The 16945-nt window shown below is 38.0% G+C and overlaps 4 protein-coding genes and 1 non-coding gene across 6 annotated transcripts; all 5 read right to left on the bottom strand.

The window, feature by feature from the left end:
- Positions 1-647: 647 nt before the first annotated feature.
- LOC137744826 (putative aldo-keto reductase 1) lies at positions 648-8232 on the bottom strand. The gene is made up of 7 exons (XM_088681108.1): positions 7830-8232; positions 7460-7629; positions 2086-2292; positions 1796-1968; positions 1507-1603; positions 1250-1403; positions 648-1017 (listed from the first exon to the last, which is right to left on the bottom strand). Exons 4-7 carry the CDS (start codon positions 1966-1968, stop codon positions 815-817), a joined length of 627 nt encoding a protein of 208 aa, XP_088537234.1. The 5' UTR covers positions 2086-2292; positions 7460-7629; positions 7830-8232; the 3' UTR covers positions 648-814.
- Positions 2029-7889, bottom strand: LOC148692129 (putative aldo-keto reductase 1). Its single transcript, XM_088681604.1, has 5 exons — positions 7830-7889; positions 7560-7629; positions 7460-7473; positions 7370-7378; positions 2029-2292 (listed from the first exon to the last, which is right to left on the bottom strand). Exons 1-5 carry the CDS (start codon positions 7887-7889, stop codon positions 2029-2031), a joined length of 417 nt encoding a protein of 138 aa, XP_088537730.1.
- Positions 8233-8348: 116 nt separating the features above from the next.
- LOC137744825 (perakine reductase) lies at positions 8349-10644 on the bottom strand. The gene is made up of 7 exons (XM_068484632.2): positions 10465-10644; positions 10130-10297; positions 9806-10021; positions 9482-9654; positions 9283-9379; positions 8995-9148; positions 8349-8826 (listed from the first exon to the last, which is right to left on the bottom strand). The coding sequence occupies exons 1-7, from the start codon at positions 10522-10524 to the stop codon at positions 8642-8644; spliced, it is 1053 nt and encodes a 350-aa protein (XP_068340733.2). The 5' UTR covers positions 10525-10644; the 3' UTR covers positions 8349-8641.
- A 2031-nt stretch (positions 10645-12675) lies between these two features.
- On the bottom strand, positions 12676-16681 carry LOC137745411 (putative aldo-keto reductase 1). Of its 2 annotated transcripts, none has more exons than XM_068485362.2 (7): positions 16238-16681; positions 14617-14784; positions 14212-14418; positions 13901-14073; positions 13610-13706; positions 13354-13507; positions 12676-13000 (listed from the first exon to the last, which is right to left on the bottom strand). In XM_068485362.2, exons 1-7 carry the CDS (start codon positions 16295-16297, stop codon positions 12810-12812), a joined length of 1050 nt encoding a protein of 349 aa, XP_068341463.2. In that variant the 5' UTR covers positions 16298-16681; the 3' UTR covers positions 12676-12809. The 2 variants fall into 2 exon arrangements, with proteins under 2 accessions (XP_068341463.2, XP_068341464.2); XM_068485363.2 differs by lacking the exon at positions 16238-16681 and adding an exon at positions 14875-15084.
- A 42-nt stretch (positions 16682-16723) lies between these two features.
- On the bottom strand, positions 16724-16794 carry TRNAG-GCC (transfer RNA glycine (anticodon GCC)). Its single transcript has one exon. It is a non-coding gene; the product is annotated as a tRNA-Gly (tRNA).
- Between the last annotated feature and the right edge of the window lie 151 nt (positions 16795-16945).

Below are 16945 nucleotides of genomic sequence, written 5' to 3'. Positions count from 1 at the left end.
GGTTTTCAAAACGTTTTCCTTTGTTTTCTTTACTTTGCTAATTTCTTTATTCATTTTAATTGAATTCGTTTTTATTATTTTTAAATTCAAAACCAACCTCTTCCAATCTTTGTTTTCAAATAATTAATTAAGATTTGATATTTACATAAATTATTCATTCAATCCCTGCGGAACCTTTTTTGAGCCGTTTATACTACAACTACCTTGTTCTCTTGCAAGTATTTTTAAGTGTTTTTATCCCTATTTTTGCAGGTGGTAAAATCCATATCAATATCCATCGGTATAGACATTTAGGCACATTAATTCTTCATGACATTTCGGTACATATATTTCGCTATTGATATTTTGGTACAAACATTTAGATATAGACATATCGGTACAAAGATGTCAACTTAATATTTTTTGGTATATTGATTTCTGTACACTTGTGTATTTACATATTTAAGTGTCACTAATTTCTTTTAATGTTTTCTCATTTAGGTTTTTTTATAATTGGAAGAACTAAATCGTGCATATTAATAAAATCAAAATTTTAATGTGGAAACATGAAATAAAAATACACATTAAATAACAAAATAGAATATAAATTTTAATGAAAGTACATTTCAAGGGATTAAAATGAATACGTAATCTAACACCAGATTTTTTTTTTTTTTTTAATATCAATTTTTTTCAAGGACTAATGTTCAAAACCCCTTTTATTAATAGAATTAGTACCAGTAACCATCCCATAGAGCACAAGAAACAAGTTTCATTTGCCTAAGCTTCAGAAGATACAATATCATTAAAATCTAACACTGAGATGGAATAATGTTCATGTCTTATTAAAAGCTAAGATCTTGGAATCTTTCGGACGAGTGTTGGCAAACTTCTGCAACGCCATGACGAGCACGAAAGCTCTCTCGCCAGCTACTTGGTCGATTGGTACAGCATCAGAAACTTCTTTCACGTCTTCTTCCGTCAGCTTCACCCCCAAGGAGCCAATGTTTGCATCCAGGTTCTTAATCTTTTTTGTCCCTGCAGCGGAAATTGAAAAAACAAATGAACAATGTGTCGATCGAGTGTGTGTTATTTTCTTCGCCTAATTCCATGGTGTGCGGACTCTCCTCAGGAAGATTAGTAACCGCAAAATATTTGAACAAACTTGGAGCTAACGCCTTTTAAGTTATGTGAGTTCTAAATCACATTGTCGTGTGCTTGGAACAAAGTATTTGAAGTTGAAGAGAATAAAAAAGTTACAAGGACTCACCCGGGATAGGTACGACATCAATTCCTTGGTGGAGAACCCGTGCTAGTGCTATCTGAGCAGTAGAGCACTGGTGCTTCTTAGCAATGCTTTCTATTCGATAGTAAATGTTCTTGTTCTTGTCTAAGTTCTCTCCTGTGAACCGTGGCTGTGAGGCCTTCAAAACGGAGGAAAACAAGGTTTCATTTGGCACACATTTAAGAACAACATGATTTAGAATCAACATTTACTTCTACAATAAACGGAGCAGAAGAAATTACCGCAAAACTATTTGCAGGCAGACTTTCAACAACTGCTTTGCCACCAAAAAAACCACGACCAAGTGGACTATATGGAACTATTCCGATGCCAAGCTCCCTGTATGCGATAATATTCAACAAAATAATTCACACAAACAAGAGTTATTATCGTAACCCCAATCAACTTTCACAACTACAATGGATTTATACGAACGAGACCATCTTCAAAAGCACTCCCTCCCCCTTACAGAAACGGAATTATGAAAGCAATTCATATTAACACTTGTGCATAGCTCAGATTGGAACGTACCTGCAAAGTGGAACAATCTCTTCCTCAATATCACGAGTCCAGAGGGACCACTCCATTTGCAGAGCCGTGATCGGATGAACTGCATGGGCCCTCCTTACTGTGTCCGGGCTGGCTTCAGATAACCCAATGTACTTTATTTTTCCTTCTTCCATCAGTTTCTTCAGCTCACCCATCTAAACTCCACGAAAAAACAAACCTAGCTAATAAATTTTCCAGCCAGGTACCCACTATTTCTACATGGGGATGTCTAATATTATACATTGTGGTTCTAAAGGAACAGAACGACATACAGTTTCCTCTATAGGCACCGAAGTGTCCACCCGGTGGTAATAATACAGATCAATGTAGTCCACGTCAAGACGTTTCAAGCTAGCCTCACAGCATGAGCTGAAATACTCAGGAGTTCCCTTCACTACCACACCAGCAGGCGGCACTATTCCAACAATACCAAACTTTGTGGCCAATTGAACTTTTTCCCTTGGCAACTGCTTCAAGGCCTAAATGGCATAAATTTTTCAATTAGAATTTCAGAATATAACAATCAAAACACAAATATATAAAAGGCAAGGACATATACATTCTGCTAATCGTCTACTACTTCACAAATTCTGTCTATCCTGTTGGAAATTCAAATCAAAACAGGTAGCTATTGTTGAAAATCAATGTCAAAGTTAGGCATGGAAAGTTAGGCAATGTTAGGTATGGTTGAATAAAAATTATTAGGTGCAATTAATGTGTTTTGTGTGGTAATAAATAATCTTAGTTTAATCATTTGGTTTGCTATAAATACCCAAGTTCTCAAGCATTGTATATCATCCCATCCAAATCCCACTTCCAATTGTGAAGAAGCTTGTAAGCTTTCTTATTCCAATAGTTTGTAAACCTTTTTCATATATCAAAGTCCAAGTGTTTTGCCAAAGCTTGTTGCTTCCCTCCTTTCTCTATTTCTTTCTTTGTCCAATTTTATTTGAGAGTGGAAGAGAAAGAGGTGTGATAGAGTTTGTAAACTTATCACCCACATATTTTGGTATTGAGTTAGTAAACTGTCAAATACCAACAATTGGTATCAGAGCCAGAATACCATTCTGGCAAGTGCAGCAGTTATGGCGTCCAACTTAGTGCAACTCCAAGTTCCCACATTGAAGAAAGAAAATTATGAAAGATGGTGCATCCAATTCAAAGCATTGTTTGGATCACAGGAGCTATGGGAAGTTGTCAGTAGTGGGTATGTTGTACCCACTGCCGAGCAAGAAGCCGTATATACTGCGGATCAAAGGAACACTCTCAAGGACTTACGAAAGAAGGACCAAAAGGCGCTGTATCTTCTATACCAGGGTTTGGAAGATTCAACGTTCGAGAAGGTTGCAGAAGCAACAACGAGCAAGCAAGTATGGGATACACTCAGTACAATCTACAAAGGAGTAGATCGAGTCAAGAAAGTGAGGTTACAATCACTTCGAGCAGATTTTGAAACTGCTCATATGAATGAAGGGGAGAGCATCTCCGACTATCACTCAAGGCTCATTGTGATAGTAAATCAGATGAGGAGAAATGGCGAGAGACTCGATGAAGTACGAGTTGTGGAGAAGATACTCCGGTCACTCACATCTAAGTTTGAGCATGTGGTGACTGCCATTGAGGAATCCAAGGATTTGGAGGTGATGAGCGCAGAAGAGCTACTAGGATCCCTCCTAGTTCACGAGCAACGCATTCAGAAGAATGCAAGCCCCACAACGCTAGAGCAAGCTTTGGAGTCAAAGTTGAATATTGACAAACCAAATAAAGGTCGTGGGCAGTGGAACTCACGTCGTGGGAGCTCATCCAACCGTAGCCGAGGACGAGCCCGAGGAAGAGGTCGAGGCTATGTACAAAATCAAGGTCAGTCTCAGGAGTGGAGATCTCCTCGAGGAAAGGCGCATATCCAGTGTCACAACTGTAAGCAATATGGACATTATGCCAATGAATGTTCACATAAAAATGGTGAGCATGTCAACATGGCAGAATCAAGTGGAAATACTGATGAAGAACTTACAGTCTTACTAGCACACCATGATTCCAGAAGCCAACAAGATGTTTGGTATTTGGACTCTGGTGCAAGCAATCACATGTGTGGAAAGAAGGAGTTTTTTGCCGAACTCAAAGAAGGGGCCTATGGATCTGTAAGTCTTGGTGACTCCTCAAAGTTGCCAGTTGAAGGCAAAGGGAAGATCAAGATCATCCAGAAGGATGGAAGAGAAGAATACATCTCCGATACCTACTACATACCAGGTATGAAGAGCAACATTCTGAGCATTGGTCAACTGCTCCAGAAAGGGTACATTATACATATGGAGAACATGCTTCTCACTCTCAGGAATGCAAGGATAAAGCTTATTGCACGTGTTCGAATGTCAAAGAACCGGATGTTTCCGTTGAATTTGAACACAAAGATTGGAAGCTGCAACATCGGTGTAATGGAAGATGAGTCATGGAAATGGCATCTTCGATTTGGCCATCTTAATTTCAATGGCCTAAAGTTGCTGTCAAGTGGAGGAATGGTTCGTGGTCTACCCCAGATTGAAGCCACACGCCAAGTATGTGAAGGTTGTGTGCTTGGCAAGCAAGCACGACTATCGTTCCCTGTTGGTGATACATGGAGAGCAAAGGCACCACTGCAGTTGGTGCACACAGATATATGTGGTCCATTGGATCCCATGTCTTATGGAGGTAATAGGTATTTTATTACCTTCATTGATGATTTCAGTAGAAAGACTTGGGTCTATTTTCTCAAGGAGAAGTCAGCTGCCCTAAAAATTTTCAAGGAGTTCAAGGCACTCACAGAGGCAGAAAGTAACCACAAGCTTGTGGCTGTAAGATCAGATAGAGGTGGAGAGTACACCTCCAATGCTTTCCAAGCATACTGCAAGGAGCAAGGAATTAGGCATCAACTTACTGCTGCCTATACCCCACAGCAAAATGGGATAGCCGAAAGAAAGAATCGAACCATCCTTGACATGACAAGGTCCATGCTTAAGGAGAAGAATTTGCCAAAAGAGTTATGGGCAGAAGCTGTAGCTTGTTCGATTTATTTGTTGAATCGATGTCCAACAAAGAGTGTCAAGAGGATGACACCACAAGAGGCTTGGAGTGGATACAAGCCGAATGTTACACACCTAAGAATTTTTGGGTGTGTTGCATATGCTCAAGTTCCAGAAGCCAAGAGGAGGAAACTTGATGATAGAGGTGAGAAGTGTGTGTTTGTGGGCTATAGTGAAGAGTCCAAGGCATACAAGCTCTACAACTCACTAACTGGCAAACTAGTGGTTAGTAGAGATGTCATCTTCAGTGAGGAAGAGACATGGACGTGGAACAACAAAGAAGTCAGTAAAGAGAAGATCGTCTCCACTAATTTTGAAGAACCAGAAGTTGTACCACCGATTGAGCAACAGCCTGCTCAAACAATCACAACAACTCCAGTGCACAGAATTGCAAGGAGTGGTCCTACATCTAGTGAGGAAAGCAGCTCCTCAACTCCAGTGAGGTTAAGGAGTCTCACAGAGATTTATGGACAAGAAGAAGAAGAAGAAACCAACCTTTTCTGCTTGTATGCAGACCACGAGCCTTTCTCATTCAATGAAGCTGTGGAAGAAGATTGTTGGAAGAAAGCCATGGAAGAAGAGATCCATGCCATCGAGAAGAATGACACTTGGGAGCTGACAAAGCTCCCACCAAATCAGAAGGCTATTGGTGTCAAGTGGGTTTACAAGATCAAACGCACTGCAGATGGGAGTGTGGATCGATACAAATCAAGGCTTGTAGCAAAGGGCTACAAACAGAAGTATGGAGTGGACTATGATGAAGTCTATGCTCCAGTTGCGAGACTTGACACGGTAAGATTGCTAATCTCTCTTGCCGCACATCATAAATGGAAAATTTATCAACTAGATGTCAAGTCAGCCTTCCTTAATGGAGTACTTGAGGAAGAAGTGTACGTGGAACAACCGGAAGGCTTCCAAGTACAAGGAGAAGAAGATAAGGTGTATCGTTTGAAGAAGGCTTTGTACGGCCTCAAACAAGCACCACGAGCTTGGAACTCAAGGATCGACAACTACCTTCACCAAAATGGATTTCAGAAATGTCCATACGAGCATTCAGTTTACATGAAGAATGGTGAAAAAGGGGAGTTCTTAATTATTTGTCTCTATGTAGATGATTTATTGTTTACAGAAAACAATGAGGCAATGTTCCATGAGTTCAAGCAATCCATGTTCAGTGAATTCGAGATGACTGACAATGGATTAATGTCATACTTTCTTGGCATAGAAGTGAAGCAAGAAAGTGATGGTATCTACATCTCTCAACAAAGGTACATGAGAGACATATTGAAGAAGTTCAATATGGACAAGTGCAACACTGTCAATACCCCAGTCGCAACTGGATTGAAGCTGTCCAAAGGAGGAGAGGGTGAGTTTGTAAACTCAACAGTGTACAAAAGCCTCGTTGGAAGCCTAAGGTACCTTACAATCACAAGACCTGATATAGTTTATGGTGTTGGACTCGTGAGTCGATACATGGAAACACCAAGGGAGTCTCATTGGCTGGCCGCCAAGAGAATTTTGAGGTACATAAGAGGTACTCTAAACTATGGTCTATTTTATAATTTTGGTGAAGATGCAAAATTATTTGGTTATTCAGATAGTGATTGGGGAGGTGACCAAGATGAAAGGAAAAGCACAACTGGCTATGTGTTTTTTCTAGGATCAACAGCTTTCTCATGGACTTCAAAGAAGCAATCAATTGTTGCTTTGTCATCATGTGAAGCCGAGTATGTTGTTGTAGCCTCAACCGTGTGTGAGGCAATTTGGTTAAGAAATCTGTTGAAGTCAGTGTGTCATCCACAAGTGGAATCGACTGTGATTCACGTAGATAACGTGTCTGCAATCAAACTTGCAAAGAATCCTGTTCAACATGGAAGGAGCAAGCACATTGATACCAGGTTTCATTTTCTAAGGGATCATGTGAAGCAAAAGACAATTGAACTTGTCTACTGTCACACCAAGGAACAAGTGGCAGACATCTTCACAAAGCCATTGCCAATTGAAACATTCCGGCTACTGCGTGAAATGCTAGGAATGAAGGCGTTTTGATTTGAGGAGGTGTGTTGGAAATTCAAATCAAAACAGGTAGCTATTGTTGAAAATCAATGTCAAAGTTAGGCATGGAAAGTTAGGCAATGTTAGGTATGGTTGAATAAAAATTATTAGGTGCAATTAATGTGTTTTGTGTGGTAATAAATAATCTTAGTTTAATCATTTGGTTTGCTATAAATACCCAAGTTCTCAAGCATTGTATATCATCCCATCCAAATCCCACTTCCAATTGTGAAGAAGCTTGTAAGCTTTCTTATTCCAATAGTTTGTAAACCTTTTTCATATATCAAAGTCCAAGTGTTTTGCCAAAGCTTGTTGCTTCCCTCCTTTCTCTATTTCTTTCTTTGTCCAATTTTATTTGAGAGTGGAAGAGAAAGAGGTGTGATAGAGTTTGTAAACTTATCACCCACATATTTTGGTATTGAGTTAGTAAACTGTCAAATACCAACATATCCTGCATCAAGCAATGCAGATACTTCACTTCTGAGTTAATCTAAAGAAGTAGCTCAATAAATTCACAACCGGAAATACATACCTTCCCAACAAGAACTTCATTTGTATGAGGTCCGTACGCATCAGCTGTGTCAAAGAAAGTGATTGCTTTGTTGAAGGCATGTTTTTAATTATAGCGATACCATCCTCATCGGCGACAGGAGAGTTGTAAGTCCCGGTAAGGCCCATGCATCCGAACCCCAATTTTGAGACCTGTAAAATTTGAAAAATGATGAAAATTTGGCCGAAATGTATCTAAACAATTGAGTATATTTACAACCACAGAAAGCAAGCATCTAAATCAACGCCTGGAAAAATGTTTAGCCTTAAAACCAAAAGAAAAATCTGCATTTCTTCAAAGAAAGAAGAAAGATTGAAATTTGGGTATTGAAAGCATGAATGTGAGACTTTACCTCAAGTCCTTGGCTGCCCAGTTTAACTCTTTGAACTTGGACTTGGTTCTCTTCTGCCATGCTTCCAAAATTTTGGCCTCTCTCGCTAACTCTCTTTCCTCGATTTTAAAAGTCGTCCCACTCAGTGTTGTTGGATCAGCTGGAACCTGAAGGTTAGGTGTTTTTAAAGGGTTTTAATAAGGAATCTATGGAGTAGGACTTTTGGTCCCCCATGTTTCGAGTCAGAAGGAGGAGGACTTGAATTGACATGTGTTAGCATGGAGCATGTAATGAACGACTGTCAGCCATTAATGGATGGAGTTATGTTTGAGATGCAGAAGAAACCGGTTTACATGTCGTATCATGTGGAGAATGTGGAAGGGGAAGGTTTGATGATGGTGATGCCGGCGCCAGAAGGCGGGCTCGCAAGGACGGTTATGGTGACATTGTCGGAGGAGGAGCTTGCCCAACTTTGTGAGGCAGAAGCCATTTCGAGCCTTAATATACAATGCTGCTAAGTGGGATACAAACTATATAAAATTTTCTATAGCTTTGAAATATTTATTATAATTTCAAGACTTTATAGACTTTAAGAATTGAGGATTTCTCAAATTTACAATAGTCATTTAAGAGCATTCAACCTTACATTCGTTGTCTCGAGTTCAGCATTCAACCTTACATTCGTTGTCTCGAGTTCAACTCTCCCTCCCAAATATCGTAGTAACAAAAACAACCTACAACTCTACAAACACAACTGCCGCACTCTTAGGCATATCATCTAATGGCTTGGCTTAAATTTGTATCCTTCCTGATCTGTATGATGATATATGCCTTTAATTCGGATTCCTTCGGGGAGTGTTGGCGAATTTCCATTGCAAGGGACTTACATTTTCGTAAGTTTTCTCGCCGGCTACTTCGTCGAGAGGCACGGCATCGGAAATTTCTTTCAGGTCCTCTTCTTTGAGTTTCAGCGCCATAGCGCCAATGTTTGCATCCAAGTTCTTAATTTTCGTCGTCCCTGAGGAAATTTCAAAGCAAATAAAGTATAAACGAACAATGTTAACTCATGTTCATCAAATTTTAAGGCATGACAAACTCATTGGCATCATGCAATGCAAACAAGATCATGCAAATTTAGCACGGATGATCATCTTAGAATGCAAATGCAATCAGTGAGTTGGCTCACCGGGGATCGGAACAACGTCATTTCCCCTGTGGAGAACCCATGAGAGGGCTAGTTGAGCAGCACTGCATTCGTGTTTTTTAGCAAGGCTTTCGATCCGATAATATATCTGTTTGTTTTTCTCCAAGTTCTCTCCCGTCAACCGAGGATGTCCAGCCTAATTTACACACCGAAAATAAATCAAATTTCTTTGTTAAGTTGAAGATTAGTTTAATTAGCTCTGTTTTTCAAGACTTAAAGTGAGCAGAGGATAAAACAATGCGCATATGTAATGAAGAAATTAGTATCTACCGCATGAACATTAGAATCCAATTTCTCCAAAACCGCTTTTCCGGCAAAAAAACCACGGCCAAGAGGACTATACGGAACGATTCCAATGCCACGTTCCCTGCATACGTACAAATGTGTTACAATTTGCCAACATTTGCACAAAAACTTAAACGTCCGTATGGCAACCATTTTCGTTTTCAGTTTTTGACAACATGATTACCTGCAAAGTGGAACAATCTCTTCCTCGATATCACGAGTCCAAAGTGACCACTCCATTTGTATGGCTGTGATGGGATGAACTTCATGAGCCCTCCTAATCGTGTCCGGGCTCGCTTCTGATAATCCGATATACTTTATCTTTCCTTCTTCCACAAGTTTCTTCAGCTCCCCCATCTGAACTCCAACAAAACAAGAAAACCAGTATCTAATTAATCAGATTTTAGTCCGGACCGGCTTCGGATTGCGCATTTAGTGCAAATTTACGCGGTTTTAGGACTGAGGAAGAGAAGAATGCAAGTAACCACGGATTACATAATTTACATACCGTGTCCTCGATAGGCACGGATTGATCCACCCGGTGTTGGTAGTAGAGATCAATGTAGTCGACACCAAGGCGCTTCAAGCTCGCCTCGCAGCACGACCTCACATACTCCGGATCGCCCCTTACTTCCGTACGAGGCTGTCTGTGTCCCATGCTTATACTTACAACACCGAATTTTGTGGCTAACTGAACTTTTTCTCTCGGCATTTCCTTCAAGGCCTAAAGATTCATACAATGTTACGTTCATCAATATTTGTTTAGCAACAGCGAGAGTCCGATTAGCGGAGTTCGTGTAATTAATTAACTTAAATCGATCGATAATAATACCTTGCCTACAAGAATTTCATTGTAATGATCAGTTCCATATACATCAGATGTGTCGAAGAAGGTGATTCCTTTGCTGAAGGCATGTTTTATTACTGAGATTCCTTCCCTTTCGGCATCCGGAGAGTTTATCCAGCTAAGTCCCATGCATCCAAACCCTAATTTTGACACCTGAAGATGATCAACGTGAATTAATTAATAATTTTTGGAGATACGCATCAATGGAATGTTTTACAAATATTCAATCAAAATTCAAAAGATTTATTGGAGAGGCTCTAAACCAACAATAAAAGGGTCCTAAAACGCGATGGATCCAAATCAGCAGTGAAAGAAATTACCTCAAATCCTTGGGTTCCAAGTTTAACTCTTGGAATCTGTATTTCTTGCCCCTCTGCCATATTATTCCTCCTTTCCTCTGAATGATAGTTTCTTTTGATTGCTTCCTCTCTTAGAAGATGAAATCCCAAATGCGAGTAAGGATTGAGTGCCACACATCACTGGTATATTATTTATACACACACACACGCACACACATATATCTTTATATATTTATATATTTATATACTGACATCACTAAGTATGTCATTGTGTCATAGGGACCATTTACCGCAACGAAAATATATAAGGAGTTTTAACGAAAAATTTACGGTATTGTTCATTTTAACGAAAAATTATATTTTTACACTAAAAAATCAATTCTGGCACTATTCACTTTACCCTTTATTTTGTCCTTATCATTAAAACTCAAAGTTTTCAAATCATTTTCATTAGTTTTCTTAAATATTATATATCCTTATATATTTGTATACTGACATCACTATGTAATGGAGGAGTATTTGGCACAACGAATAAGTTTCCCTGTGACAAAAAAGTCACAAGTTCAAAACATTGAAACAATTTCTTGCAAAATAAGGATAATGCTCCAAATCCCTAGTATAATATATATATATATATATATATATATATATATATATAACAGTAGGATTGAGTGCCACACATTACTAGTATATTATATTTATACATATATATATATATATATAAACATATATATCTTTATATATTTATTTACTGACATCACTAAGTATGTTATTTTGTCATGGGAACTATTTAACGCAAAAGAAATATTGTTCATTTGTGACAAAAAAGTCGCTGATTCAGATAGTAGAAACAGCCCTTTTATACATAAAGTTAAAATTGTTTGCCATAAACATTGATTTTCTCTTTATGTATTTGTGTGTGTGTATATACTGACATCACTAAGTATGTCAGTAGTCATCGGGAATATCTAGTGCAACTTTTGACAACTCGCAGCCATGTATTATGTCACTATCTATACCACTTGACATCATTGACTATGTCATACTGCAACTCGCTTGTCTATTCTTTCCTCCATCATTGATTACGTTTCTATCATCATCATAGTATTTTCTTCATTTATGCTTATCCCCAACTGAAAGAGGATCAAGGATCATGTTTAGCCATATGGTTATGTAAAAAATTATTTTTTCATGAATAATATCAAACCATATTTTATATCATCTTCAACAGATGATGTCAAAAGATCTTAGGCTAAAATATAACCATTTGACAAAAAACCAATCTCCAATCGAATGAGGCTATTTTTTTAGCCCTCTCAATAATTTATTATTTTAATTTAATTACATTATCATATTAAAATAAAGTTTTTAGACATCTTTTGAGTGCTACTTGTCGCTAAATGAATAAATCTCTGGATTTTTATATCTTTATATAATGAAAAGGATGTGAAAAATCGGTGAATAATTGAAATAAAATGAGGTAAGATAATATATAAGGATGAAAATGATGTGAGAAATAGTGTAGAAATAGCTTAAGTATTTATAAGAAAAAAAATTAGAATTTTTTTATTTTAAAGTTTTTGTCTAAAAATAAAATTCAAATGCAACAGTAATCTGACTTCAGCATGATGTCAGGTATCATGTGTTTAGACAGGGGTAATCAAGCTAGCTGGCTAATTATGGCCAGCCCGTTGGCTTGGTGACTGATTTTTGGCCGGGTGGGGCCCACAAGCCATTTGGTCTAACTCTTAGTTAGAGATAGTTTTTGTGTCAAAATAGGCTGTACTTTAACCTATGACCCTTTAACCGGATCGATTGAAAATGGCCTTAAAGAATATAAATCCTCCCTCCCTCGCCCGGAACTACTGTAACAGTATTTTGAACAATATGCTAGGCAATAACAAAAGTTCATCTAAAAACCAAGAGTCAATGAAAATGAGTGAAGCTCTAGGAATGCATTTTCTCTTTGGTACCTACTACATGCACTATGCTGATCCCAGAATTTCACTCATTTAAATCGTTAAATCAAATTTCACGAGTAAATGTGTTGTCATTGAATATACGTAGATACTCAAAAAATATATCTCAAGGCTTTGAGTTCCAAGTTTAATTCTTGGAATTGGAGCCCTTCGGCCATATTATTATTTTTGTTTAGTCGCAGCTGTTCTTTTGTGCGGATTAATTACAAATAGGTTGAAGAAAATAAAAATAAAATAAAAGGAACTAAAGGAATTAGCAGAAATGGGTAGTATTTTTAGATAGAATAGTACCAGTAACCATCCCATAGAGTACAAGAAACAAGTTTCATTTGCGTAACATCATTAAAATCCAACACTCAGATGGAAAAACGTTCATGTCTTAGAAGCTCAGATCTTGGAATCTTTTGGAGGAGGAGTGTTGGCGAACTTCCACTGCAACGTCATGAAGATTCCGAGAGTTCTCTCCCCAGCTACCTGGTCGATTGGTACAGCATCAGAAACCTCTTTCACGTCTTCTTCCGTCAGCTTCACCCCCAAGGAACCAATGTTTGTATCCAGGTTCTTAATCTTTGTTGTCCCTGCAGCGGAAATTCAAAAACAAATGAACAGTGAGTTGATTGAGTGCGTATTTTTCTTCGCCCAATTCAAGGGCGTGTAGAATCTCCTCAGGAACATTAGTACCTGCAAAATATTTGAACAAACTTGGAGCTAACGGCTTTTTAGTTATGAGTTCTAAATCACATTGTAGTGTACTTCGAGCTCAAGTAAAAGGAATTAATGAAATGAAAGCTGCTTTTCTGTTTCTATAAACCATTATAAGAACACGCACAAGGCACAACCCATTGGCATGGAAACAATGAGCTGCAGATGCGACATACCAGATTTCACATCAATTAAATTTGAAGAGAATAAAAATGTTACAAGGACTCACCTGGGATAGGTACGACGTCAATTCCTTGGTGGAGAACCCACGCTAGTGCTAGTTGAGGAGCAGAGCACTGGTGCTTCTTAGCAATGGTTTCTATTCGATGGTAAATGTTCTTGTTCTTGTCTAAGTTCTCTCCTGTGAACCGCGGCTGTGAGGCCTTCAAACCGGAGGTAAACAAGGTTTCAATAGGCACATATTTAAGAACAACATGATTAGAATCAACATTTACTTCTACAATAGATGGAGCAGAAGAAATTACCGCAAAACTATTTGCAGGCAAACTTTCAACAACTGCTTTGCCACCGAAAAAACCACGACCAAGCGGACTATATGGAACTATTCCGATGCCAAGCTCCCTATATGTGATAACATTGGACAAAATAATTCACACAACTAGAGTTATTTTCGTAACCCCAATCAACTTTTACAACTACAGTGGATTTATACGTACGAGACCATCTTCAAAGCACTCCCTTTTTTCCCCTTACAGAAACAGAATTATGGAAGCAATTCATAGTAAGACTTATGCATAGCTCAGATTGGAACATACCTGCAAAGAGGAACAATCTCTTCCTCAATATCACGAGTCCAGAGGGACCACTCCATTTGCAGAGCCGTGATCGGATGAACTGCATGCGCCCTCCTTACTGTGTCCGGGCTGGCTTCAGATAACCCAATATACTTTATTTTTCCTTCTTCCACCAGTTTCTTCAGCTCACCCATCTAAACTCCACAAAAAACAAGCGTACCTAATCAAATTTTCCAGCCAGGTACCCACTATTTCTAGATGTGGAAATATAAAATGTTGAACTTAACATGTTCAATATTCTACACTGTTTCTAAAGGAAGAGACTAACATACAGTTTCCTCTATAGGCACCGAAGTGTCCACCCGGTGGTAATAATACAGATCAATGTAGTCCACGTCAAGACGTTTCAAGCTAGACTCGCAGGATGAGCGGACATACTCAGGAGTTCCCTTCGCTGAAACAATAGGAGGATTCTTTTGTCCAACAAGACCAAACTTTGATGCCAACTGAACTTTTTCCCTTGGCAACTGCTTCAAGGCCTAAATGGCATAAAATTTTCAATTAAAGTTACAGAATAACAATGAAAAAACACGCATATAAAAAGCAAGGACAGATACATTCTGCTAGTCGTCTACGACCTCACAAATTTTATCTATCATGCATCAAACAATGCAAATATTTTACTTCTAGTTAGTCTAAAGAAGTAGCTCGATAAATTCACAAGCGGAAACACATACCTTCCCAACAAGAACTTCGTTTGTATGAGGTCCGTATACATCAGCTGTGTCAAAGAAAGTGATTCCTTTGCTGAAGGCATGTTTTATTATAGCGATACCATCCTCATCAGCGACAGGAGAGTTGTAACCCCCGGTAAGGCCCATGCATCCGAACCCCAATTTTGAGACCTGCAAAATTTGAAAGAATCAGGAAAAGTTGAGCATATTTACAACTGCAGTAAGTAAGCATCTAAATCAACCTCTGGAACAAAGGTTAACCTCAAAACCGAAAGAATTTAAATCTCAGTTAATGTTCTTTTTGTCTGTCCATTGAGAAAGTGAGCACAAAAAAGCCTTGAAAGAATAATATGGATTACTACGTTAAAGCAAATCTGATCAATTCTATTGCAGAATCAAACATATTCACTGAACAAAAATCTGTCTGAAGAGAGAAAGACAGAGTTTGAATGAACTCTGGCCGCGTTTGGTGATTAGGATTGGATTGGATTGGATTACTCCTAAAATTGACAGTATGCTGAAGGTGGAGGCGAATGATTTTTCATTCCAAGAGGACTAGAAGGGATTAGACACGAAGGAATCTTATCCCTTCTAATCCTACCACCATTTTCTAAGGATTGGAACGGAAAAGTTTCGTTAACAACTAATCCATCTTCTATCTTTAAAGTTTTTGGAAAAAAAATTCTTCATTTCTTCCTTCAACATACCTCGAATACAACAAGTTATCTCGAAAACAAGAAGTTATCTAATTCAATTCAATCCAATCCAAGGCACCAAACAAGCACATCTAGGAAACTAAGAGGGATGTATTCAATTGAGATTTTGAGGGATTTTAATTCTTTTAATAAATCTAGGATATTCTATTAGGATTTTACGTGATTCTCTGAAATTCAAGATGTATTAAATTAGAATTTTAAGATAGTTTATTAAAATCCTTAGAAAATCCGGGTGTATTCTATTAGGATTTTAAAGAATTTTATAATATTTCAGGTGTATTCAATTAGAAATTGATTTTAAAGAATTTGAGAAAGTTAAGGAATTAGAGGAAATTGGAGAGATTTTGTAATATAGAATTCACAAATCTCACATTTCCTCATGAGATTTTGAGAGAATTGAATCAAAATTTTAAATGAAATATCTACAAATCAATTAAACCCCATAAAAATTTATGAATTTATAAATTCATTAAAATCTCTCAAATTTTTAATAGAATACATCCCTAACCCTAAGAGGAATCATTGTACCTCCAATCCCCAGTATCCAAGTTTAACTCTTGGACGCAATATCCCCGTCCCCTCCTCATCCATACCATCTTTTCATTCTCTAAGATTAATTTACCACTCACACGATTGACCATCTTAATATACATTTCACAAAACCAGCAAAAACTATGGGATTTGACCCAACACCAACAGGGTCGTCATCAACTTCACTAAATTTTGCATTTTTACCACCAGATTTGGTCTGTTTACAGCAAAGAAGTTGACTTTTTTCCGGATTTATGCAAGTGGGGTAATCAGGAAATCTGATATGAACACAAACAACAATCTGCAGTTCTCCAAAGAAAGAAGAAAGATTGAAAGTTGGGGTATTGAAATTTGAAAGCTTGAATGTGAGAATTTACCTCAAGTCCTTGGCTTCCCAGTTTAACTCTTGGAACTTGGACTTGCTTCTCTTCTGCCATCCTTCCAAATTTTTGGCCTCTCTCTCTCTCTGACTCCCTCTCTCCCTAGATTTTAAAGGTCCCTCCCACTCTCAGAGTTGTTGGATCAGCTGGAGCCTGAAGGGTGGGCGGACTGTCTGTACTCGATTAATATTTTAAAGGGTTTTAATGAGGAATCTATCGAGTTTGACGGAGAATCCATGTCTTTTCAAAGCGTTTAAAACTTGAATTGAATTAGAAATGGGTCTAAAAATTCAAGTGTATTCAATAAAATCGAGATAAAACGTATTCTTTAGAATGAAAAATGCACTATTTTATTTCGTTCGTCAATTAATTTTATAAAGGAATAAATTCTCTACCAAATTTTTGATATTATCCATTAAAAATAAAATCCGAGTCGGATGCACTAAAACTGAAAAGGAAATGATCTTTTATGCAAAAAGGAAATGCACCAGCCGGGAATCGAACCCGGGTCTGTACCGTGGCAGGGTACTATTCTACCACTAGACCACTGGTGCTAATATGTCATTTTCAGCTCCCTCTTAGGTATTAAGAAAACGTAAGAGGGACTGAAAATGAAACTAAACAGAATATTGTCCTCAATTGCAAAATGACCCGTTGGTAATTATTATTATTATTTTTGTCCAACATTGGCCATAACAATCAAAT

This window comes from Pyrus communis, chromosome 12 (genome assembly GCF_041283825.1).
Source record: "Pyrus communis isolate YQ-2024b chromosome 12, ASM4128382v1, whole genome shotgun sequence".
NCBI lineage: Eukaryota > Viridiplantae > Streptophyta > Magnoliopsida > Rosales > Rosaceae > Pyrus > Pyrus communis.
This window is presented reverse-complemented; position numbering and strand designations above follow the sequence as displayed.